Source organism: Rhipicephalus microplus, chromosome X, assembly GCF_043290135.1.
Source record: "Rhipicephalus microplus isolate Deutch F79 chromosome X, USDA_Rmic, whole genome shotgun sequence".
Classification (NCBI taxonomy): domain Eukaryota; kingdom Metazoa; phylum Arthropoda; class Arachnida; order Ixodida; family Ixodidae; genus Rhipicephalus; species Rhipicephalus microplus.
Genome location: NC_134710.1, coordinates 74,964,332 through 74,990,896, shown reverse-complemented (window position 1 = coordinate 74,990,896; position 26,565 = coordinate 74,964,332). Strand labels below are relative to the sequence as shown.

At 42.2% G+C, this 26,565-nt stretch overlaps 1 protein-coding gene across 3 annotated transcripts; it reads left to right on the top strand.

Moving 5' to 3' along the window:
• The first annotated feature begins 773 nt into the window (after nt 1–773).
• Nucleotides 774–25,406, top strand: LOC119175949 (UV-stimulated scaffold protein A). 3 transcript variants are annotated; one of them, XR_005110378.2, is made up of 10 exons: nt 774–1,021; nt 1,189–1,399; nt 1,475–1,594; nt 17,540–18,104; nt 18,165–18,315; nt 18,391–18,426; nt 18,476–18,659; nt 18,748–18,864; nt 21,178–21,381; nt 25,221–25,406. XR_005110378.2 is itself a non-coding variant. In XM_037427006.2 (10 exons), the coding sequence occupies exons 1-10, from the start codon at nt 915–917 to the stop codon at nt 25,318–25,320; spliced, it is 1,812 nt and encodes a 603-aa protein (XP_037282903.1). In that variant the 5' UTR covers nt 774–914; the 3' UTR covers nt 25,321–25,406. The 3 variants fall into 3 exon arrangements, 2 of the variants coding, with proteins under 2 accessions (XP_037282903.1, XP_037282902.1); XM_037427006.2 differs by having other exon boundaries at nt 18,488–18,659; nt 21,149–21,381; XM_037427005.2 differs by having other exon boundaries at nt 21,149–21,381.
• Nucleotides 25,407–26,565: the final 1,159 nt, after the last annotated feature.

Genomic DNA, 26,565 nt, shown 5'->3' with positions numbered 1-26,565 from the left:
GCATTTCTCGTCCGACTACGTTAGACCTAAACTAGTTTATGATACCCCATACTGTCGAAAAGGTGAAATCCACAGTGCGAATTTCTAGAGACCTTCGCCAACTGTAAACTATTGGCGCAGGGCTACCCATGGCAGATTTCTTTTTTTTTTTTTTGAGGGGGTGAGATGTGCAGCAGAACGCCTAACTTTGGCACTTGGTGGTCGCTGTGAATGTGTGTAAATATTTTAGTATACCCTGAAAAGTTAAATTACGAAAACTTTTCGTGCTGTAGGGGGTTCCGATTCTCTTCCTCTCTCCTCCTTACTTATCGCTTTCTGGTTCTGCGTGTGCGTGATACAGTATTTTTTTTTAATCTCACTGCTCTCTGAGCACAGATAACTTCCAATATATTTATTCAGTTATTCTGAATATTGTAGACGCCTAACCAACGAAGAAAGAGCTGAGAGAGAAGAAATCAGTACAAGACACACCCTTTCTGTAATATTTTCGATATCGCACAAGGGCTTTTATGGAGCTCAAATTCAGTAGATTGGCGTGTCATACTTCAAGGAGTATGGCATCATGTGCTAGACATGAATGATGGGCAGGTACGAAAAAGTCTGCATCAAGAAAGCGCGACAGAGGAGCCGAAGCGCACAGCAGTTTCTGCACGCGGCGCGCGGCGCTTTTAGTACTATTCGACTGCAGCGCCGCTGCTATCGGCAACGCGGAAGGGATCAGGCGGCGAGGCGCGGTCACGCCACTCAACACTTCTAGTACACTCTACCTTGGGTGTTGTGTGATGGCGTTTGTTGTGGCTGTTGCTGCGTAGCCGCAGTGGCTACAGTGCGCGTAGCTTGGCTACAGACTGGCGTTGAGTTGTGTAATACACCTCGAGCATTGAATTTTAATGTGAAACACTAACGAGGCTATAATGGCGCAGTTAAATTCGGAGTTATGTAAGGTCATCGACACGCTTACATCTTCGGCAGCGGCACATGTTAAAAAGGAGTGCATGTCGAAACTGAAGCTATTATGTCGGTGAGTCAGCTTTGCTCTGCTTGTGTGTAAAGTGCTTGTGTGCTTGTGTGTACCTTTATTGCGCTGTGCGTGAAGTGAAGAGCGCATGCTCTGCTACACAAGTGCGCGGTTATATATTTGCGTTTGCCAGTGCAAAGTAGTTGTCCGAGACCTGAATTTTGTTTCAGTTCGTCTGACTGTTTATTGAGGGAAGCCTGTGACCTGCTAAAAGAAAGGCTGGAGGAAAACGATGCCGATGTTCGTCTAGACACGCTTGCTGTCATTCATGAACTGTTCACTAGGTCGCACCTATTTCGGACGTTGATCTTGGAAGACTTTCAGAAGATCCTCGAACTGCTTGTCGAAACAAACCCGGACTTGCCGCTTCCTGGAACTCCAGTACGTATGCCCCCTGATATTTACTTTGTCGCTTGGCCTTTAATTCGCATTTTGTGTGTAATATCTGTCTTGCAGGCACAGGCCAAGAACTTAAAGACGAAATCATTAGAAACGATCGAAAAGTGGAACGAGAAATTCGGGCCCAGCTATAAAATACTTTCCCTTGCCGTGGAATACTTGAAGACTTGTAAGCAGGTGAGAAGCATTTTTTCTTTTTACAATGCGTTATGAGGTTGTAATTTGAGCTGTTAAAACAGACCATGGCATGTCAGTACTGTTTGCTATAAAAAACACTTGGAAAATAGCATTTTTTCGTACAGAAGGCATTTTATTGTTTTGTGTTATTGAACTGCGCTAGTGTAGTTGGTTATGCATAAAGTAGCATATTGGCCTAACCAAGCACAGTAGCATATGCTTGCTGTGCTGTCAGTAAACAGCACCAGAGTGGCTGAAATTAACTGGAGTTTAATTAAGCTCTGGATAACTCAGTAACCCAATTATACCAGTTCTGACATAAAAATTGCAATACAGAAAAGGCGGTGCTTATCAAGTGTGCATGGAAAACACCACCACAGGGATTAACTGAAGCGTGCCTTTCTCAGTACAGGAAAGCTGTAAGCATGCTGCATGTTTCACGTAAAATGAAAGGAGTATGGTTTGTAGCCCACAACACAAGGCCCCACCTTCAAGTGCGCTATGCCGCTTCATTTTGATGCTTGGCTGCACCAGGTGCTCTTACACTTCACATAGCGCAGTCATTCTGTGCGACGTTCATATTGAAGCCGATGACTATGTAGTACATGCTGTTTAGAATCTGGTTGAGAGGTCCCCAGTAATTTTTTTAGTTGGTGAAATGTAATCAGTCATTTTTAAAAAATGATAAACCTTCTTAGTTATCCAACGTTGTGTCATAATGACTATGGCGTTCTGCTGCTAAACACAAGGGTGCAGGTCCGATTCCCTACCACTGTGGCCACGTTTTGATGACCTGTGTACTTCAATTTTGGTGCCCATTAATTGAGTACTTAAAACTTTAAAGGGATACTGAAGAAAATTTTTCCCCCCAATATTTTAAGCCAAATCAATAGATTGAATCTTGAAATCGATAGAGGCAACCTTCATTCCAAGCAGAAGCTACAGGAAACAAATAAATTAAATGGTTTTTTCATAAACTGCCTCGTCTAGCGGCAGCGCCGTGAACTAGAGATGGTGACGTTTGGTGACGTCCGGCTCACCCGAAACTGGCAAGTCAACAATGCCAGCCATCGCCCGCGTCTCTCGACTCGCTCATCTTTCATTTCGGTTCCTAGAACCAATATGAACAGCAACAGCAGCGAACATTGCTTCCAGCTGGCGCGGAGTACCAGGGCTTTTGTGGAAGGGAAAAAGTGGGTTGTTAGGAGAGGTGGAGAAAAGGAAGAGGAGGGCAAGAACACGTGCGTCCTGCATGCGCCTCGATGAGTTTAATTTCATGGCTCACGCTTGTGAGCAGCCGCCACGTGCTGACAATTCATCAAAAATATGACCAACTGTTCAAAAATATGGGAAATAAACTCTATATATTGGAAAAGTGGCATCTTCCGAGTCGAATTTCGAAGTTTCGTCACTTTTTCTAATTTTTGATCAGTATCTCCTTAAGATGGTATAAAATGTGAGATTGATTTATGTACTACTTCGATTTCAGACTACGGCGGCACACAATGGCTATTTTTCTTATAGGAAGTTCCATCATGTCATGTGACGTGATGACAAACACTGTTCGCTTTCGGTTGGCTTGAGGCAAGAAATAGCATGCAATATTTATATGGTGGTAGCTAGGCCATACGAGTGAATGCTAAAAACAGCATAAACTTTTTTATACTTTCTCAGAAAGAAATCATTCCTGTTTCTAAATTATGTACTTTCATAACAACGAACACAACGCTTAGCCTGCGAACGAGGCTATGGTACGCCAGCAACTAAAAGTGAAAATGCATGCCGCATTTTTAGCGTGTCAAAAATATGACAGGTGGTGGGTGCTGGCGTTGCCGTGGAACGTGTTTTGCATGCAAGCCGGGAAGTGACCTCAACTAAAGTGTATGTGTGTATCTTACACAGTGTGACCGTGGGAGCGTCTGCTACCCGACGCACGTGGTTCGTAGTAACCATGCTAACGGCGCTGTCAAAAAGAGCGGTAGCGAGGTATTGTGTGAAGGCCACAATGAGGTGACATTTCCGGAATAGCTATCAGACGCGCGCAGTAATTGGAAGCGGTCTTTGATATCAGCAGGCGAGTGAAATGCGAAATAGAACGTTTTTCGTTGTCGTCTGCTCGAGTTTTGAACTTTGAGGGCTCATAACTACACTTTTTGTGCACCAATTTCCATCATTTTTGTTGCATTCATGTCTGTAATCATCACTACACACGTTCCGGCGCTAAATAAGGCTGTGCCAAAAGTGTCGCAGGGCCCCTTCAAGTACAGATTTCCGTGACACACACACAGGTACTCATGCCGTCGTTTTTCGTTTGAACGCGATGAGGGGAGGGACTGGATGTACAACGGTAACACAGTTAAGGGGGACAGTCAATATTAGTTGAAGCATAACAAGAGGTGGGGCCTGTACAAGCCAACAAACAATCAATAAATAACAAATGGAAACGGCAAATGAGATGGGGCTATATGTGCGATTAGAAAAATAACAGCTCAAAAACACAAAAATAAACAAGTGTCAATGGTTAAGGACATGACAATTACCCCGCTAAAAGGGGAGAATATTCATTCGCATCGGGATGAAAGGGGAAGTGGTCACGGACACTAGATGTCAACTCATAGTGCGTGTTTGTTCAGCATGTTATCCGCTAGAAGCGTGTCAAAATAGTGCGCGCCAGCTGTATATATAATATATATAAGGGAAAGAAGTCTATACTTAAGGGCTTGTTTTTCATTAATATAGGAAGGAAGTGTATACTTAAGGGCTAGTTTTTTCTTGTTAGACACAATAATAATGAGATCTAACAGACAGTAATGCAAGAAAAATATGAAGGAAGTTATTAGACCTAATTGTAATGTAAATGTGAAGAAAGAAAAGTGGATGAAAAGATAACTTGCTGGTGGGCAGAAACCGAACCTGCGACCTATATATGTATATTTAATGTAATGTGTACGAAGCAACGCTCGAGCGCGGGCGCATAGGCGGTTCGAGAAAGAGAACGAAGTTAGAATAAGAATAGCCAGCCTTCTAAACATGCATTGTCTTTTACCTTTCATCATTACAACGGTGCAGTTGATGAAAATGAAGTACGAAGTCTTCGATTCGTCGTTCACGGCACCGACCAGCATGCAGCCGTGGTAAGCCCAACTTAAGGATGGCATCAAGGCCTCCTTGGCACCGGTTCACCTGTGGTCACTGCCGCCACCATTCGGGGATGGCGTCTAGGCCTCTTTGGCGGCTCCCGACTACTGCACCCGTTCCTGTCTACGACAAGGGACGCCGTCCACGCGTCGTTGGCTATGGATCTCATCACCGTGAGTTCTGAGACCGCCGCATACTCCCTTTCACTATCGAGGACATTGCCACCTCACTGATTGCTGCGACGACGACATATTCTGCTGCCGTCGCCAAGGGCTCCACAGGTGGCTCACCCGACGAGACAGCGCAGATCATCTGTGCCGCCACGTGCCTGTTGCAACAACTGGGCAGTTGGCGTCTCTTTCCTGCTCGTCCTGTGACGTCCTTGTGAGTACTGGGGCCACCGAAGCTATAATCGGGAACACCCCTCAGGGCTCGTCAGGAGCCTCACTCGATAGCGACACGGAGCACTTGCGCGTCTTCACGCAACTATCGCAGCAGGCCGACCGTTTGGCATCATTGAACTTCGGGTGCTTGCCTGCTGCTGTGCTCCCGTCGGCTGTTTAGGCAGTGCTGCTGTGCTCCCGTCGGCTGTTTAGGCTGTGCTGGTGTGCCGCAGCTTTCAGGACAACGTTTTCAAGTGGGTTGCAATCGTCAACCCGCTAGGCACCCACCATGGCTGGTCGGAGCATCGGAAATGGCTGGTGGCCATCGACCACTTTCGCGATGCAGCTAAGGCATAGCCTGCCTACGAAGGCGTCTTATAGCGATCGTGGTCGCAATGGTGTGCTAACTAGCCTTTTGCACCCACTTTTTGATGCTTGCGACCCCCTTCCTACCGAACAAGGCTCTACCATCCAGGAAAGCTGCGAGGCGAACAACTTCGATAGCGCAGCTCGGGCTTCTATCATCATGCCCTCTTACAAAGACCGAAATTATCAGGGGCAACATCCCGAAGCGGCAGCTGTACCCTGTACCAACGTGCCCTCTCTCAGATATCGATCTCCGCTGGTGCAGTAGCTAGATGGGCCATCGAAGCCTTTGAGCTCCACGACAAAATGCTTTCCCGGCTGCCTTGAAGCTGACGTCGAACACGGCTCTTGCACTCCGCTGCCTGTCTCCGCCTCTGTGCCATTATTCGACAGCATAACATCATCGCAAGAGGCTGAGGCCGTTCTTGAGACAGTGCAGTTTGTCAAGCCGGCTCTGGATTTAGCTTTGCTGAAGCACTTGCAGATGCCAGATTCTCCCACGCTTGATAAGCTTACAGTGAAGGGGCTGGTAGAGCCCTAAGCATCGATCCATAGGCTTGCTGACCATGATCATGAGAGACATGACCTTGGGGTTGGAGATGAACACAGCAGCCGCTACAACGAAAGTTTCGTTGAATGTCTCAAACCACACAAGACCATTCGCAAGTCACAGCACTTGGCAATGCTGCCTCCGAGCTCACCACCGCTGGAGCGCATGATGGTGCAAGATATTCTCGTTCTCGTGCCTTATACGCCCATCGCTCAGCGAAGGAAACCACAAATGTTGGAGCATATGCAGCTGTCTCCTTTTGCAAGCCTTGAAACAGTGGATGCCCATTACTCGGTAACGCGGTACTTCTCACTTAGCTCGTGTGGGGAGAAAACATCGAGGAGATTTGGTCCATCACTTGCACAGTTGCAGAGACGTGCGCAAGTACAGAACAGACAGTCTCCTTGCAGCCACCCCACATTAGTGCAATCGTCTTCGTGCCGATATGATTTTATTACAGTATGTCTAGAAATGGGACCAGAGAAGCGACAACGGCACCTACAACCTCCTCTAAATGGCCAATGCCGACCGCTGGAAGCATCTGCACTCCAGCACACCCACATGCAGACAAAGACCATCGAGGAGCAATCAGAACCACTCGCCATAGACGTTACCGGTAACTATGGCACTTCTCTGTCAAGGATCTGGGGACTTGCGACTTTCAACGCGACACAACCGAACTCGTCCGACCGAAAGGGTTTTTGCAGCTCGCCAGATGATTTTGATGGGTGGCCGAGACCGTCTGGCATGCAACAGCTAAGGCTGCCCTCCAAAGATGTTTGAATGATGTGTAATGCTTGATCACGCGGATGCATCTAACGAACTGGCCCAAAAATTTGCACTTTCGGACTCCAGGTACTACTAAGGCATCTGCAATTGAGTAGCGTGGCTAAGTATGATGTGGACGAAGCGACGCTCGGGCACGGGCGCATAGGTGGTTAGAGAAAAAGGAAAACAAAGTTAGAATAAGAACAGCCAGCCTACTGAATAGGTGTTGTCTCTTGTTTCTCACCATTACAATATATATATATATATGTGACGCTAGGATGGATGGGCGACGTGGCCTGGCTCATACCCCATGTTTATTCTATTCTGCACTTCTTCCTTCTCGGCTTCTACCAATCATCGCTTCATACGTCACACGATTCCCCCTCCCCCCGAAAGAAGGCATGGATTACGAACAAGGAAAAGTACACAAGGAGAGGTTGAGAAGTCACAAATGTAAAATGCACAATTGGTTTCATGGCCCCGCGGTGTTCCGTAAACTCGCGAAATTTCAGGAAAGAGTGCAGCAGTCCGGTTAACGCAGGAGTTCTGGTGGGCGAGGCTGATGGTTGCGTCCTAGATAACACAAGAATGTTTTGGACGTGGAGATAGTGGAAATCGCAGCCGGCATTCTTGTGAAGAACAAACGAGGTTCGAACACCTTGCAGAATGGACAGTTTAGATATCGTAGGCATGGAATTCTTCGTAGTGGCACAGGTCGTGCAGGCAGCTTGCGTGTGCGTTGATCGAGGTTGATTGGGCGCTGCATGTGTTTCTGCCGAGTACAAGGGGTGCTTTTGTGGCTTTTGGAGATTTTTCTATGGCGATGTCGCAGATGGTTTGATGGAAGGCACATTCTTGATCTTTGGTGGAGAACGTATCCACGACGATGGGCCTTTTTGCAATGTTCTTTGAGCCTTAAAAGTGGTTTCGATGAGGTTTCCTTTCGTCGTTGACAATGTTGAAGTATACGTTGACGTTGTAGTTTCTTGGTTTCGTCGACTTGCTTGTGGTGTGACATTGATCGTGCTGTGTCAGGATTCTTAGCAAGTCCTTCGCAGGCTTCTACGACGTGAACCAATGCAGATGTTTCCGGCACAAAACAATGTGCGGGGTTTCGTGCACTTGAATCTTCTGTATTCATAAATCGTTCATTGTTGGTGGTTGCCTGAAGATTACTTGTGTCATCAGAAGTCGCACCTCTGCTTTTGTTTTCATTGTTGGCCGTGAGGTTGTATACTGGATTCACGTCACTTCGATCTTGTAATTGATTAACACTAGACGCTTCTGCAGAAGACTTTCCTTCACAAGATGCTGATTGTGAATGCTTCTGTCCTTGTGGCACTGCCGAGCTGAATGCCAAGTCAATTTGCAAAGTACGCATGCAGCATGAAGTACTAAATGCATCTCGGTCATTAATAGCGGATTCAATTCTTTTAGGCAGCGGTGAGTTGAGCATTGGTGATATATCCGGGGATGAGGAACCAGGTGGAAGGTTGGGAACACGACCACGTGGTCTTTCCGTGAGCATGTGGCTAGCTTCACCTGACGGGAATTGTAAATTCATGCTCTGTACTCGAGTGCGTGAATGCTGCTTATGACTTCGATGACTGAGTTTGCATGCACTGAGAGTGCGTGTGCTAATCGAATCTTCATTATAGTCTTGAAACCAGATGATCATTCCTTCTTTTATCTTTTGCCAAGACTCGTCGTTGTCGAATATGTGGGTGAGGTAAAACTTAAATGCCTCACCGGTGACATAATCGCTGAAGTTCGTAACCATCTCCCGTTCCGACCAAGATGCAGCGGTAGCGTGAAGCTCGAACAGGTCGAACCAGTCCTGTACAGGTCCATCGTCCGCTGCTCCGGTGTACTTGGGGATGGGAAGGTCGGTCGCTGGTTCTGCCATGATGCCGGTAACTGCTTGCGCCTGAGATCACCTCTTCTGTGGTCGATATTCAGTTGAGGCGTATTGCCGGTGGCTTCGTGAATGATGTGTGGCTGATTAGCGGTGGCCAGGTCTTCATCCTGTCGACTTGTGTGACGCTACGATGGATGGGCGACGTGGCCTGGCTCATACCCCATGTTTATTCTATTCTGCACTTCTTCCTTCTCGGCTTCTACCAATCATCGCTTCATACGTCACATATATATATATATATATATATATATATATATATATATATATATATATATATATATATATATATATATATAAGGAAAAGAAGTGTATACCTAAGGGCTCGTTTTTCCGTGTTTTAACACAATATTAATCAGCTCTAACAGACAGTAATGCCAAGGAATGTACAGGAGAAGTTATTAGAACCAATGGAATGTAAATAAGAAAGAAAAGTGGATGAAAAATAACCAGCTGTGAGCAGGAATCGAACCTATGACCTTCGAATAACGCGTTCGAGCTCAGTGGTTAGAGCATCGAACGCGTTATTCGAAGGTCGTAGGTTCGATTTCTGCTCACGGCTGGTTATTTTTTCATCCACTTTTCTTTCTTATTTACAGTTCATTGGTTCTAATAACTTCCCCTGTACATTCCTTGGCATTACTGTCTGTTAGATCTCATTAATATATATATATATATATATATATATATATATATCACACACATACATGCATACATACACACACGCACACACACAGTAGACTCCCTTCAAGACGAACTCCAAGGGACCACGACCATTTTTTCATTTTATCAGAAGTGCCCACTAAAATAAAATGCTGACATGCTAAGTACGCCCAAGTATGCTTGAAAACACTGAGTGAAGTATACTTGCAATGGGGAGGAAAGGAACAAAAGAGGGCATTTATTATTTTATTTTATTTTGTTATTTATAAAATACTGTGGACAAAAAGTCCAAGCAAGGTGAGCAAAATGTGCAACAAATAACAGAACGCAAGGTTCCAAAGCATTTGTTACAAAATGTTTTTGTAATATGGAAGGTTATGATGTAAAAAGAAAGAGCAGTTGAACAACTTGGCTATATACAATTCTCAAGTAGTCGTAAACCAATAACAGTGTTTGCACAAATGGTCACGGGTGTTGAGGGAATGCTTACATTATTTTATTACAATCGGCTATAGTTTGTGGGAAAAAGGAGTAGCGAAAACTGTCACTCCTTGCGAATATTGGCATTACGGAATGAGAATAGTGGTGTCGGAGTGGGTCTGCTTAACAAAGGGAAAATGTACACTGTAGTGTCTAAGGATAGCCTATGTTGATTTATGTTAGAAACTCTAGTTGACTTTATTTTCTCCTAGTTTGTAATAATTCAATACCATTTACAGTTAGTAATACAGTGGGGGAGTCAGTTGACATAAATTTACTATAAATAAACCATACTGCTTTCCTTTGAATTCTTTCTAGGGTTTGAATGTTTGTGTGAGGATTCCTAACTATGGAGGCATATGCAAGTTTGGGTCTAAGGAAAAGTAGGACATGAGTTTAACACTATAGGTGGGGCATTCTTGAGCTTGTGGCGGAGAAGGCGTAATTTTAGGAAAGCGGCCGAGCAAATGTTATTTATGTGTAAATTCCAGGATAATGTACTCAACGTTAGACCTAAGTATTTGTAGGAGGCTAGTTTAAGCAAACGTGCTTCAGCTAAATTGTATGTGTGGTCTAAGGGGACTTCTTTGTGCATTAGAGGAAGATACACACATTCATTTGCAATAAGAAACATTCCCCGTTGTTCACACCATTTTGACACATTGCCCAAGTTAGTATTAAGGTCGCATTGATCACTAATGCTGGTTACTTCTCTAAACAAAACACAATCATCTGCAAATAGATGAATTAATACAGGAGTAATGTACTCAACGTTAGACCTAAGTATTTGTAGGAGGCTAGTTTAAGCAAACGTGCTTCAGCTAAATTGTATGTGTGGTCTAAGGGGACTTCTTTGTGCATTAGAGGAAGATACACACATTCATTTGCAATAAGAAACATTCCCCATTGTTCACACCATTTTGACACATTGCCCAAGTTAGTATTAAGGTCGCATTGATCACTAATGCTGGTTACTTCTCTAAACAAAACACAATCATCTGCAAATAGATGAATTAATACAGGAGTCAGTGCTGAGCTTCTAAAGCTAACCAAGCATCATTCAGCCTACATATTTTCACCAATATTTCAGCAGTTCGTCAAGACAGGATGCGTACCAGAAGTCAGTGTTATAATACCCATATTAAAGTCCGGTGACAGTTCCCTTCCAAAAAATTAGAGGCCCATATCGTTAACATCAATTAGCTGCAAGTTATTGGAACACATAATAGACCAACATATATCTAAGCAATGACATCCTACTTCTCGTAAACCAGCATGGCTTTAGCAAAGACCTGTCTTGTCAAACCCAACTTTTGGAATCAGTAACAGATCTTCATCAACCACTGCACTCATCACTGTACGTCGACGCAATATTCATAGATTTTTTGAAGGCATTCGATCACGTCCCACACAACCGCTTGATTTTAAAAGTAGCAATTTCCAGCTTGACCACAAAACAATAAGTGGATCAAACATTTTCTAACAAACTGAAAACAGTTTGTCGAAATACCATATCATATCTAAAACGGCAAACGCGTAATATCAGGGGTACCACAGAGGTTGGTGCTGAACCTTTTGTTTTTAATCTACATCAACGACATAGCAACCAACTTAAATGCATCAGTTGGATTGTTTGCAGATGACTTCGTAATATATAAGAAAATACCAACTGCTACCAACATTATTCACTTACAGTCTGCCCTTAATAAACTAACAGATTGGTGCTCTGTATGGCAGATGCAAATTAAAACAGATAAAACAAAGCACCTTAAGTTTAGTATGGCAACGAATTCTCGGACCAACTCATATACAATTGACAATATCACAATTGGCACAATTTCGGCATATAAGTACTTGAATGTAATATTTAATTCGACCTTGACGTGAAATAACCACATAGAGTACACAAATTATAAAGCCCTACAGAAGCTAGGCCTCTTGAAACGACGCCTTCGTCTTGTGGACCGTGACACCAAGTTATCAGTTTATAGTTCACTCATTCGTCCTTCATTAGAATACGCATCTATTATTTGTCATCCCCATCATGTCATCTGGTCTAATCACCTCGAAGCGGTTTAAAACAAAGCAGTCCGGTTTATCCTATCATCTTATTTTCAATTTCAAAGTGTCACAAAACTAAAAAGCACTTTTAACATGCATTCACTCGCCTTGAATCGAACACTTGCCCGTTTATCCTTCTTTCACACCCTCTACCATAGCAGCACGTATTTTCGCGATTTCATATTTTACCCGCATATCACATCTCGTCTAGATTACACCATGCTTATAAAGTCAAATCATTTCTTGCCCACACTGAAAAATACCGGAATTCACCTCTTACACTATCAATAGATCAATGAAGTTCACTGCCATCTACCACTGCCTGTATCAACGATCATCAGTCTTTTCAGTTAGCGCTCCACTCATTTCTCGAGTGCGATAACACTTTTCAGTAAATCAATTCAATGTATTTCTTACCGCATGTCATCTTTGATTGTGTTCATTTCAGAAACTGAACAAGCCTAAAAATAATCTAAATATTACTGCTATTTGTGAAATGTTATTGTTTCTGCATTATATTTCTAGTTTTCTTTTTTTAAATTGCTGTATACGTGAAATGTAATTGTATTTAATTTCTTGTTAATCCCCCCCTATGTAATGCCCTCTGGACCCTCAGGGTATTCAAATAGATAAATACATTACAATGACAATGTCATTTATGTAGACCAAAAAATAGTAGGGGGCTGAGTACGCTCCCCTGCGGAACGCCAGAAGTCACCGGAAGGCAGCCGGATTGTTGTTCTCCCACTTCAACGTATTGGTTGCCGTTCTGTAGATTAGCTGAGATCCAGGAGATGAATAATTCTGGTATACCAACTAACTGAAGCTTTATAATTAGTGTATCGTGTGGAGCAGTGTTGAATGCTTTACTGTAATCTAAGAATATTGCATCAGTTTGGCCATTAGCATTAAAACAAGCTGCAAAGGTGTGAATGATAGTAACCAAGTGTGTTGTAGTAGAATTCTTTTTGAAACCCATGTTGATGATTTGTTAAAACTAAGTGTTCTCCTAAAAATTAATTTCATTTGGAGGCTATTATATGTTGTATTACAGCATGATGATGTTAATGATATCGGTCAGTAATTTTCTACTACAAGACAGTCGCCTTTCTTGAATATAGAAAATATGCGTGCCGACTTTCAGACGTCTGGCAGTTCCGCTGACAACAAAAAGGCACAAAAAATGACGACCAAGTGTTTCGCAACAAACTCTGCAAAGTGATGCAAAAATATGTTCGGGATATTGTCGGTTCCGCAAGAAGTTTGTCTTTGAGTTCAATAACTAAGCAATGACACAAGAATAAGAAATGGCCCCGCCGCGGTGGTTTAGTGGCTAAGGTACTCGGCTGCTGACCCGCAAGTCGCGGGTTCAAATCCCGGCTGCGGCGGCTGCATTTCCGATGGAGGCGGAAATGTTGTAGGCCCGTGTGCTAAGATTTGGGTGCATGCTAAAGAACCCCAGGTGGTCGAAATTTCCGGAGCCCTCCACTACGGCGTCTCTCATAATCATATGGTGGTTTTGGGATGTCAAACCCCACATATCAATCAATCAATCGTGAATAAGAAATGTAATTCACATTCGCAGCATGGTCGGCACTTACGGTAAGTGGGGAAGCACTAGGAGCAAAAAATACACTATGAAGATATTCATTGAAATGATGAGCAATGACAGCCTGGTCAGGTAACATTGAACCATTAACAACTTGTGATATAGGTTTCTTTTTTTCGTTTATATAGTTCCAGAACTTGTTTGAATTATTTTTTATGAAGCTTGCAAGTGAAGAATTGAAGTAGTGCTCCTTCGAGGCGTGCACTACGTGTGAAAGCTTATCTAGAGCGTCAGCTATAAATTTGGCGTCAGCATGCTTTTTCCTTAGTCTTTCGGCGTTACGCTTGAGGTGAATGATGCCTGTCGCTATCCAGGGAGTATGTTTATGCACTTCTTTACGTTTAGATGGTATAAATTTTTCTATGCAGTAGAAGCATAAGAGTTGAAATTGGTCCCACAATCTGCAGACATTGGTATCTACAAAATCCATCAAACAAGTTTGTAGGTGTTCGATAATGCATGCGTCATTGGCACCTGTATAGTCTTTCACACAACGAAAGGACGAGCTTGCAGTTTCCGAAAGCGGTACCAGAGGAATAGAAACTGAAATAAGGTAGTGATCAGACAGCCCTTCATCAATTACTACAGTATGTATACTAAATTCACAAGGAATAAATACCAAATCTAAAGTAGATTGAGCAGTACACTAATAACGTGTTGGTTCATGAACCAAATGTGTCAAATTATGTGCGAGCATGATTTCAAACAACGCATTTGCATTGCTGGCATTGACTGTAAGGGTTTTAGAATGTTCCTAATCTACTCTGAGCAGATTAAAATCACCAATTAAAAGAACTTCATTGTCCTGGTATTGAGACATGTGTGCCTTTAATTTTAATAGATACTCAAGAGTTGACTCAGGCGGTATAAGATGAATGAGTGGCTTAAGATGAATTAGTGGCCCCGCAAAGTTACTTCAACACAGATACATTCAAGTATTGGTATGCTTCCAACGAGACAGCATCAAATTTGTGTTGGATCAGGACGGCCACACCACCTCCCCTTGATTGCGTGTCCTTATGAAAAGCTGTATATGAAGACGGCAAAATGTCGCCATCATTCACCTGTTCATTTAACGATGTCTCAGTTATTACAGTAATGTGAGGATTGCACTGCATTAGAAAGATTTTGAGGTATTCAGTTTTATTCATAACACTGCGGGCATTCAAATTAAGTAGGTGAAGTAGCTTGTGCTCATGCATACTACATCAGGTGTTTTTAAAGCCGGTCATTTTTACCCGCCTGTTTCGCACCTCATCCCAAAAATACATATCCTTATCTATCTTTAGTTGATCGTGTATCAGGTTGATTCTTTTCTCTTGTTCTGTCCTGGCCTTTGGGCTGTGCCAAAGCGAACTGCGTTTCTTTAGCGTTGATTTGGAGTAATCTTTCTTAACAAAGAGGTTTGAGCCCTTCAGTTTGCTTTTAATTTTCAATATCTGTTTCTTTTCTGCAAAGTCGTCTTACACTATTACAGGTCGCTTCCCCACGCACTTGCCCAGTCAGTGGATATGCCCGACAGATTCACATTTAACCTGGAGCTTTTCTTCAAAAAAACCCTTCACGACCTTGTCCTTTAGCTCTTCTGATCCTGCTGAAGTTTCAGCTATTGCATGAATAATTACATTTGAACATCTGCTGTAGTCCTCAAGGTGTGCTGTAGTCCTCAAGTTTGAAAAGACATCACGTGTTCAAACGATTTCAATCTGGCATGCAACTGATCAGTGTTCTCATGCTGTACTGAGCGCTCAGACGCCACATTTTCGATGGTATGCCTAAAATCGAGCATCTGTTCTTTCAGCTCAGAAAAGTGCATTTTAGCTTCCAGTAGTTTCTTTTGCAGTTCTGCCTGACCGTCAAGTACATAGTTGCTCTTACAATTCCTTTTGGGTGGGTCCTGGGTTTTCCTCAACATCACCACATATTAGTAGGTTGCAAAGGAGAAAGCAGTCATATGCTATTACAAAACAACAATGTGGGCACAGCAGAACCAATAAGCCTCGACAATCACTACGTATTAAACTTGTATGGGAACTAACCTGCACCAAGCACTGAAGCGTTCCGTTTCGTGTTATGGCAGCCTTGGATCCACCATGCCCTCAGAAGAAGAAATTATGCCGATGCTTACTTATAGTGAAGCCAGATGATGACTGCTATAAGCTCTGATGCATGAAAGAAAAGGCCAGTAGAACTGTGCTGTTGGGTGACAACAGTGTTGAGAACAGGCGGCCTTTGATAATGAGCTGCTTCGTGTCATCGCAAGACGCATTAAGTGGCTGAGCACATTCAAAAGCACAGAGGCCAAGCAACACCTGCACCAAGCAGAGAAGTGTTCTGTTTAGCCGCATGGCAGCCTTGGATCCTTTGTGTCCACTATTAGACTAATCTGAAGACTATTTTCAGCCTGCATATTTTCATTTGGCTTAGCTTGATAAAAACTATGCTTTCAGGTAAAGTATTTAGATTAGTCTAACAAGTACTTGATTTAGTGAGTTCATAATAAATATGTTCATGAATAAATTTCTACCATATAACAAGACTACCAAGACCCTATTTTGACGATTAGAAAAAGATAAAAAAGGGAGAGACAAGCACAATTTTCCTTCAACTAATGGAAAATTTATTGTTTTGGCTTTTCCGAGAGGCTCTTTTACTAATTTTATCACTTTTGAATATGCCTGTATTGTGTACCACTATCTTGACAAAGCCAAAGCCAATATATGCCAAGTTTCTTATGGAAGTCTGCAAACTTTTCTTTGAGGTTTGGATATTTTCTTATTTTCAGCTTGCAGTAACATTTCCTGAACGACATGCCGCTGAAGTTTATGCTACTCACGATCACAAGCCTCGGGCACAAAAGAAAGACACAACACAGCGATATTTAGTGTGCAAAATGACTTTCCTTTGTCGTGCACTTTCATAATGAAAATGGCGCATCACAATTCGCTTTATTTCACTGGAAACAGATACGGTGCGCACAGGCCCCATGCAAAACAATGCAAACTGACCACGACATGTGCTCAGGCGTCATTGTGTATAGGCGATGACATTGCATCTGACTCCTCTGATGACAGTGTTAGTGCCGCATATGTGGTTTCGGTTCCATGTGATTATAATGCACAGACAATCTTTGTTTTCATTTTCACTTTTATTTGACCTTTTTTTTGCCCCCATTCTCTTGCATTTTTCCCTCTAGCCAAGCTCTTGTGTTATTCTGTTCTCCACTGTACTCCAGTTGGGGAAGTAAAAAATTCAAGTAGAATACAAAGCAATAAACGTTTTTTGTTGCTTTCTTTGCTGTAAAACCGGCCCTTTCTCCCCATACAAGTTAGGGTTAAGGGAGAAGCCAGTTTCCACTTATCTCGCTTTCTCCCTCCATATTGCAGTTTACTTTCAAGGTGATTCGAGTCTTTGTGCAATTTTTTTTTCCATTTTGCTTTTCCTTGTTCGCCTGAATGCCCTCATCAAGATTATAATGTTCGTTGCGCAGAAACCCCGTCATTGTTGATTGCTGCAATAGTTAGTCTTAAAGAGGTACTGACACAAAAACTTTGGCCTCGCGTTTTTCTGCTGCAATGTGTTGTTGGGGGCTCGTTATTCTTAACACGACACATCGTTTGCTGTAGCATGCAACAGATAAATAATTACGGGCCCCTCATTATTGACGAGTTTTGGTTTCAGAGAGCTCCAAAAACGAAAAGCCGCAGGGTGCAACTATCGCCACGTAACATGTGCAGCTCTCGACCACGTCAGCACACAGAACTGTGACTCACTTCTGCATGGTCCGCATCAAGAATTACTTTCGAATAGGAAACAGGACTGTAGTCTTGCCTAGAGTTATATGTATAACTAATATCGATCTGATCATGGTAAAATGACATGGTACTACTGAAATCCAGCTTTTTTTTTTTCTGTGCTTCTCAGGCTGTGCTTGCTCACTTGTGCATATAGTAATTATTAGCAGAGACAGCAATAATTAATTTTTGCTAAGGTAGTGTCTTTTCTTTCGCAGAAGGTGCAGAAAATGGAAGAGCAGCCCGCCTGGTCTCGAAGGCTTCTTTCCGAGATTTCTGAGCGGACACCAGATGTGCAGCTGATTGTCACGCAAATAGAAAACTGCTTTCGTCTATTAGTGCCCAGTGAAGCAGAAGAAGACGCAAGCAAGGAATCTGTATCGGCTATAGATCCATTGCCAGGAACATCATTAGCCGAGCGTCTTAGAGATCATGCAGTGCCTTTGACATTCAGTATGGAAATAGAAGTGTCACGAAAGGTGAATGTGCTGAAGACAGCAGACAATGAAGAGGTTTTGGATACCCTGAGACGACTTCACAAAGAGTTGATGGAGACATTCTTTCCAGTGGTTAAAAAGTGGCTTAAAGGTCTGGCCAAGTTTGACCACCCAATGGAAGTAATGAGGAACACAATTGACCTCAAGCATCGCATTGAAATTGTGCATGAGAAGTTTGGAGATTTAAATGTTGGATCTGAGGAGTCGTCTGACAGTGAACTTGAAGAGGTGCCAGAAAAAGAAGGCTTTGAACCTGTGGTTCCTGTTGCACGACGGGCGGAGTACGGTGAGTCTGAGTAGCAATTTCACAACCTTTGCTGTTAACTTCCATGTGATCTTTTTACAGGTCTTGGGCCGGTAGAGAAAAAACTAAAAGTAAAGACACCAGATAAAGCTGCTCATCCCAAGGAACCTCATGAACTGTCTGACCCAACCTCTAGAGAGGCACAGCTTCGAAGGCTCAACAAGTTGCTTAGCAGTGAATGCAGCAGTAACAAGTGCGTAATAGCACGTGTTTTATGGTTGCTATTTTAAGTTATATCACCTTTTTTCATTTTTTTTTCCTTTTCTAGTGGTAATCCGAGTGGAAAGATCGTGCCCAGTATTAAGTAAGTAGTAATTATTTTTTTTCCTATAAGAATTTGTTTGGCAGAGCAGCATTTCTTGCAGAGATCTCGAGGAGGCTGGTCCAAGCACATCGAACAATGCTCCAGTGCGGAATATTGACCTAGACTTGATTTATTGGGAACAAGAAAAGATTGAAAAAGAAGGAGGCAGTGGCTTCAGTGACCTGAACTGTGTCTGGAAGGGGACCTCCAAAGATGATAACGTGCAAGCACAGGTGTGGCAACAATCAGCTTTAAAAAATGATAATAAAGGTTCTTGGAATGTGGCCAATTCTTCACATTTAGTGGGCTTTTTTTCTGCAGGATTTGCCTTTCCGGGAACGGTGCATTGAATTTAGTGGGAAATTTGAGCCAGTTAAGTGGACCTGCCGTGCACCACTTCCAAGTGGCAAATTGTGTCCTCGACGTGATCGGCTGAAGGTGAGTACACACCCTTCATTGTACCGATCCTGTCCCACCGTGCAAGGTATTGCCATTTGTATGTTGTGTAAAAGAGGGTGGCTTGGTTATTTTTTAATTTAATTTATTGTATATTTAACTGGTATTGTGGCTTTTAGGGTGAACACTGTTAATGTGTCAGCAAGATGCTAATGAATTAAATTTTTTAATGCACTAATTTATCTATGTTCTTGCTGAATGACAAAGAGTGAAAGTGATACTCACTAAATGCGGTTGATTTAGCATGATTCTTCTACATTTTACTGCATGATAGTTTGCAACACTGTTGGAGATATTTATATGGTGACAGAATAGTATGGAGCAGTAACTTGTCGCAATTCTTTTTATCTTTTTTTTTTGTCACTTTGCTTGTAAAACTCTCCTCTGTTGTTTCATTTCATCTTTGCATTAGCGTTAATCATGTCTTATATAAGGATAGGAGGGATGCATGCTAGAGGGCCATGTACTGTGCTATGTTGATGCACATTAAAGAACTCTAGGTGATTGAAATTTCTGGAACCCTTCACTGCGGCATTCAATATGATCATATAATGGTTTAGCAACATTAAACCATAATAATTACTGTATCATACAGTTAAAAAAAAACTTTATTGAAGCTACCACATAGCTTCTTGATCTCCTGATCCCTGTAGTCTCAAACAAGCCTTGATTAAAAGTTTCTCTGTTAGGCAACAGAGTTGAGCACAGCACCACTGCTTGGCTGGAAAGGATGGTGCACTTTGCAAGAATTTCTGCGAATTATCCTTCATACGCAGTAGCCAATTTCATTGAGATGTGGCCGTGTAATCTAATTTCTGAAGTTAAGGCGGATCATTGAGTGAGGGGACGTGAAAGAATACAGGAATAGGCCTTTGGCATGTTAAAGCACAGAAATGACTTTAATGCAAGGGTATACCTCTCCTAGACCTGTATGGACCTAAGCTGTCGCTACTGCTGGTATTGGTTACCATTTCACAAGCATTTAAGGCCAGACTATTTCAATTGTGAGCATGATAATGTCTGTAACTGACTATATCTTAATAATAAACATAAGAGGTAGATATATGTGAGTGCATTATATGTGTGCAGGTTTATCATCATCATCATCATTTATTGAACCCTTGAAGGCCCCTTGCGGGGTATTACATAAGGGGGAGGCAAAAACACAATTCAACAGATGCATGATTGTCAATGGTACAAAGCATAATCGAAAGCGAAACTACACGGTAAAAAACAATGTCAACAGAAGGAAAAATATATATATACGTGGGAGAAAAGGGCAACAATTGTAAATTAACTAACATATAAAGTGATTTGTGATTAGCTGTTTAAATTTTAAGAGGTTTTGTTCGTGCATTATGGATTCAGCATAATTATTGGCATAATTAGTGACATAATTAGTGACGTGGCTGTGCATTTGTAGCCTGACAGATCAGGATACTGCACCTTATACTTTTGTACGTACTAAAATATTGATGTCCACAGTGTATAATGAATAAAGTGTGCCTAGTTAGCATTGCCTTGCAGGCGATATTCATACATGTTGGGAAATATGCTGGTATAAGATAGTATCAGTGGGCACCGAACCAAGTTAACTAAAGATTGTTGAGAGACATCTTTTGTTCCACACTGGAGTGCTGATTCTTTGATGAGGCCATTTAACTTGTTTCCTGTCAATTCATTTCATTGAGCAATGTAGGAACGAAAAAAAAAAAAAAGAAACGAAGAGCGATGCTGGTGCCACCTGCATTGCTTGCTCTGCTAGTGACAGTCATGCAGTGCAGTGCTTTTGCTGTTTTGCAACATAAGAAACACATTATATATTTCGTTTTTAAATGCAGCACTGAGCTAGTAACACCTCTTTCAACTGCAGAGACTAGCAAAAGACTCAGTTTAGAGAAGTGCACATTATGTGAAGGCTGCTGCATTTCTCAATGTTGGAATTTTCTGACTGACTTATTGGCACAGATCCTCAATTTGGTGCTCTATTCCCATCGCAGCAGACAAATTTAGTGCATAAGGCAAAAGATTGAGCATGTGACAGAATTATGAAGAGGTTGGCATAAGGCCTGTCATGATGTGTCTGTGAACATTTGCACTACCCTGTAGCATGTAAGGTTGAAAAGTTTGGCACTTCTGATGTCCTCCTCTGTTGCAATAGAGTGGGCTTGAATAATTTGCTTTTGTTGGTGGTGGTGGTGATGAATGCTGGGTCATAGGTATGAATGAGGTTGTGGATGCCTGGTTTAGAGATGGGTACACGCAGTGCCCTCTGCATGGCCCTATTGTTGCCAGGGATGATCTTGGCAACCCGCGGGACTCGAGCGTAGTGCAGCCAACTCAATGTGTTCCTGAGTGGCAAGATCCCCAGCTGCTCCGTGACCTCGAGGCTGCCACAGGTGTCCAGCTCCATGTAGGTCGACCAGTGCGGAAGCAGCACACCCGTCGCGGTCCAGTAAGCACTGCTAGGATGCGCCTTGAGAAGAAAATTTTTAACAAGTGAGTGCCGTCAGGAGGGAGCTCTCCATCCAAAAAGTATGCAGTATCCTGTTCGCATGCACAGCTCACTGATCTGCGCATGTTGCGTAAAACTTCTTTGGGCAGACATTGCATCTGTCTTAAATTATCCCTTGTAACTGAACTATTTTGGAAAGCTTTAATTAAATTTGTAGGAATATATATGGCTGCTTCAACCTAAATAAGCCTGAGGACTCTGCACATGAACATGTGCAGCAGGGGGCTTTCCCAAATTTGCTTGGAAGCACGAGTGGTGCTATTGTAAACGAGAGGGTCCGAGCAGCTCACAAGTGCATGCAGCTGCATATGAAGATATTGAAGCACTGTTTACATCAATGCTTCTTTGTATGATGTATCACACGCCTGAATATAAACTATTATTCATAGAAAAATAGGCTTAAAAAAAAGTCTGCTTATTGGCGTAATGCCACCTTCATTGCATTATTATGAAGTAGTGCCATGATGCCAACTTGCATACTCGTATGCGCATCAAAAATTGTGTAAATTTTTGGCAATCTTATGTGAAGTTGAGCCATATATTGAACTATTTCCCTTTTTTTTTTAGTTTGGTGTATGCAGGTTGAGCTGTATAATGAAGGCGGTAAAATCTGGAAGTTAAAACATTAAAGTGAAATTACGTTATATTGAAATAGGCCTTTTTGATACAAAGTATAATCCCTGACAAAGTCCTCTCTTCTGAGAAGGTGTTGCAACAATATTCATATGATAGGGCAGTACAAAAAAACTAATCTAAATAACATACTTCAGTTAACTTTGTTGAACCTGAGATACAGTGAACATGACTTCATGGTGACTGTTTGTCACGCATAAAACTGAAATAGCCATTCTGGTGGAGGCGAAATGCTAGAGGTCTGAGTACTGTGCGATGTCAGTGCACGTTGAAGAACACCAGGTGGTCGAAATTTCTGGAGCCCTCCACCACGGCTTTCCTCATAATCCTGTCATGGTTTTGGGACTTAAAATCCCATCTATTGTTCAACCAAAGGAGATGCAGCTCCAATGCTATGTGGATGCTATACTCGGCGACAACTTATGTTGACATTGGAGTGAAGGCTATGGAGGTGGGGCTTCCACACATTCGTGTTGCTCTGCTGGTAGTACGACAGCTTGCAGCTGATTTTGGTTTTGCTCGCTGGCATTGTGAATGCCTTTAGTAAATTATATACAAAATATGAATAGGAGATCCATTTCGATGGTTCAGTGTACATTTTAGTACCATATTGCAAGTATATCTTGCTTGGAGAACTAAACATTGTTTGTGGCCGCACACTGACCCACAGTGTCACGAACACAGTGTTTACTTTGTAAAATGGGCATGCTGAAAAGGTGGTGATGTCTAACAAATGGAAAAAAAAAATGAAGGCTTTCTTGCAGAGAATACAATAGCTGTATTTGAAATATGACTTATTGTTACTATTCGAGTCTTGCATGGAATAAAGCAGCATTTATCTCAGCAAGGCTAAATGAAAAATATCATCAGTAAACTTGCGTGCTGTTTTTTTTGTGCGGAAACAGGCTGTGTAGCCTCCACATTGCTGTCAAGAAAAGTTGTTGCCGTGTATAGAGTGACCTAAAGCAGCTGCAGTGCTTATTTTGCTGCCATGGCTTGCCATCAAAACGTGAGGTGTTTTCCAGAGTAATACAAGGCCACTGTTGTCATGTTCATCAAACTGAACTCCATGCTTTGTAATTAATCTGATGAACTCACACTTCCGAAAACTGTTGCATGTCACAAGAACGAAATAGCTTCAGCCTGAAGTCACATATGAGCAAGGCAACAACCTGAGCTTCAAAATTTGCATTCTTTCAGTCTCTCCTCCCTTCTAGATGCTTGATAAAAAAATTGTTTTAGTGACAACTAAGCTACCAATGTTTTGTCATATCTTATGAAGCAATTGTGGCAGTGGAGTGCTGTTCCAAATTACTCCAAACTGTTCTAAAAGAGCATTGCTACACCATGCTGCTCCAAAATGTAATATTTGTTAGTAACTGCTTTGAACCTGCACCAAAATGGCATTGGGAAGCTTAGAACAATGAACTTTAACTGTGTGACCACTCAATGAGCCTAAACTAGCCCCCCCTGCTATAAAAAAAAAGCTGTATATGCTATCATCATAGTATGCTAGTATGCAGCTTGCTTACTGGCTGCATACTAGCATATTGACAATGCCGTAAGTACTGGCACTGTATATGTCTGATTTTAGTGCCTGGCAAGTAGACTATTTTGTATATATATGTGTGAGCTAAGTTTGATGTCATACTGATCACTAACTTCTACTGTGGCGCCTTTTATGCGTGACTGAATACATATACACTGCATTAGCTTTAACCTTATTTATGCCCCAAGAACTGGAATTTCTAGTGTGTAGCTCATTTTTTGAAATTTTTGATGCTGTATATTTTGGGGGATAATGAAAATACCATATTGCTTTGTCTTGTACCAATTATGAACTGCTACTGTGGTGATTGTTACATGTTATTTTGACTGCAATTTCAATTTGGTGCTCATCTTTATTTATGCATCATGTAAATAAATCTCGCTAATTTTCGTTTTTGTTCAATGGCCATTCATCTGTTTAATTATTTGTATCTTGCAGTTGATAGCTGTTATTTTGTGTGCAATATGTTTAAAAATAAATTTTAATATATATGAGATGCTTAAAGGGCCACTCACCAGGTTTGACAATTTTGAGCTGACAAGCTCAATGCGTAGATGAGGCGTTCGCGATCACATCTGCCAAAATTAGCAACGCTACGTGCCGCGGAAATGGGTCAAGTTTCAAGATGAACGCTGCTCCCCCTTCTTTTCGCGGGCGCGTGCCCAAAGAATGACGGCATGATGTGCGCGTAAGAATGGCCCTACGTACATAGCAGTGCAGTGACATTGGTCGTCTGCGTAGACTGTGCTCCGACGTTGCCAACAGTGGCATGTGACATGGTAAAAGTTATTTAACAAGACATGCATAGTTTATGTGTTTGTCGCTCAAAGAAATTATTAAATCTCTAGATAAATAATGAGACCCAATAAGGAAATCTGAGAGCTATTTTTTCTTTATTTTTTTGTGAATTGCAACGAGTTGCTGGGCTAATGTGCCGGCGTTGCGCATGCGTTCGTGTCCCCGTGGTCAGCGCATTGAGAAGACGACAACCGTGGAACGCTCCTACGCGTTCGCACACTCATTGTGCTAATTTATTCTACCGCGTCTAAGCCAGCGTTTCCGAACCATCCCGCAGAAACAGGCAGTAGACCTCAAAACAACGCTTGTCAAAAAAAAAAAAAAAAATGCTTGCGTTGCACGGGGGTTGGGCTTGTTCGGGCACGTCATGCACACGCAATCTCTTGGTCGAATGCCGGAGAGGGTAGGGAAGAGATTTGGCTTGCGAAGGCTACGCGGAGGAGCGGCAAGGGTTTCGAGCTCGCCTCCTCTCATCCTCGTTTCACGCCGCTTCAGAAAACAGTTTTATTAACTCGTAATGAACCTATGCAAAAAATTTTTGTAGCAAAATGTTCCTCATCAAACACCCAACAACTTTCACGGTCTAACAAAAATTTTGTATGGGGCCTGATGAGTGGCCCTTTAAATGATGCTTTAGTCTCCAGGAGTCATTAGGGATACATTTTTTTCATCTGCTCCGAAAGCACCAATAGCTGTTCCAAAGCCTAATTTTTCTGCTCCAAAATTTGTTCCAAAAAGCAAAATTTAACTTCCATCACTATAGTCACTGCTTTAGTGTAACGAAATTTCTTGTGTCTGTGTTGTTTCATCACATATGAAGCAATATTTTTTTTTTCTGTGCAGGCGAGCAGCGAAAAGAGTGGCTGAGTCGATGGATGCTGTTGACAGCAAGAAGTTCCAGGAAAAGTTTGGCCATCAGTGGAATTATGCATTAGGGACATGAGAGAGCTAATAATGTTTTGTGTGATAGGCTTCCATGGTTGTCTCCTGTGAACTTGAATGAAGAATCCTGCTGCAGAGCACCTTATGAATTTCTAACACATTTAGTGCTGAGCATGACCTCAGCCCACACATGGGTGTTTGCCAAGGCAGTCTTGCTGAGCACACTGAGCTGAAATGCCTGGCTGGCTTTGTCCTAACATTAGACTGACATTTGAGAAAGCACTGCCTGGTTGATGGATTCTGTGCTTTGGAATACCTAGTAAGAAGCATGTAGCTTTGCTCATAAGCTAATGCACTACTGTGTCAATGCATTTGTTACTTTGAGCTCAGAATAGTTGATTCTCCATGCAGCAAGGACATGTCGCCATTTTTGTGTTGTGAATATGTTCTTCAGTTAAAGTTTTTCATGAGGCTTATTGTAGTCACTTTAAAAACTATTTGTATATCATTTGATCAAATTTGGTCTGCCTTCTCATTGGCATTTGTGTTTGACCACTATGACCTGTATAAAGGAGGGACTACAGAAATACTCATGGAAACATGTGTCGAAGAACAAGAGATACTTATATTTGGTAAAGTATGAATGAGCCGTCTCTCTCTTGTGCTGTGTGTCAATAAAAGCACGCTATACGTACATAAATGTCAATGATAACATGACAAAGCATTCAAGCATCAAATCACTATCATCTTCTTTATAGCCTTGTTGGTTTGGAATGCAATGGTTGGGTTTGTAGGAAAGTGAGTGACATCGAATCTCCTTTCCATAAGAGTATGAAAATAAAATGGTTTTCCAAGGTTATAGAATGTTTTGTCCTTGTCTTTTGATAAGCTGTTGTAAATCATAGTGTTAGCAAATATGTCTTTTGGTGATCAATTTTGTTTCATCATAGACTAGATAAAAAGTAAAGCTGGTTGCATACAATTTATATGCAGTGTGTAATACAAAAATGCTATCATGGACATATTTTTTTTCACTAATTTCAAAAACAGGTTAAAGCTGTATAATTGCTCGAGTTCTTAATAAGATAGAGGTAGCGAGATTGGCATTGGTTGCACTGTTGATAAATATGTTATCGTAGTTTGGGGGGAAAGTGAGTGTGTGAACGTTCAGCTGACTTGCTAGCATCATTGAAATTCCCAGAGTTACACGTTGAGGAATCTACTGTCGACTTTCATTTTGGCCGGGAGTAGTGGTATGTTTGCTATAGAGAAAATGCCACGCTTGAGTAGTCTCAAATGAGCAGGC

Bases quoted from the DNA above. Each gene is read 5' to 3' on its own strand.
- LOC119175949 (XM_037427005.2), top strand. From the start codon at position 915: ATGGCGCAGTTAAATTCGGAGTTATGTAAGGTCATCGACACGCTTACA. The intron at 1,595-17,539 runs GTGAGAAGCATT...TTTCTTTCGCAG, and splicing joins ACTTGAAGACTTGTAAGCAG to AAGGTGCAGAAAATGGAAGA. The intron at 21,382-25,220 runs GTGAGTGCCGTC...TTTTCTGTGCAG, and splicing joins GAGAAGAAAATTTTTAACAA to GCGAGCAGCGAAAAGAGTGG.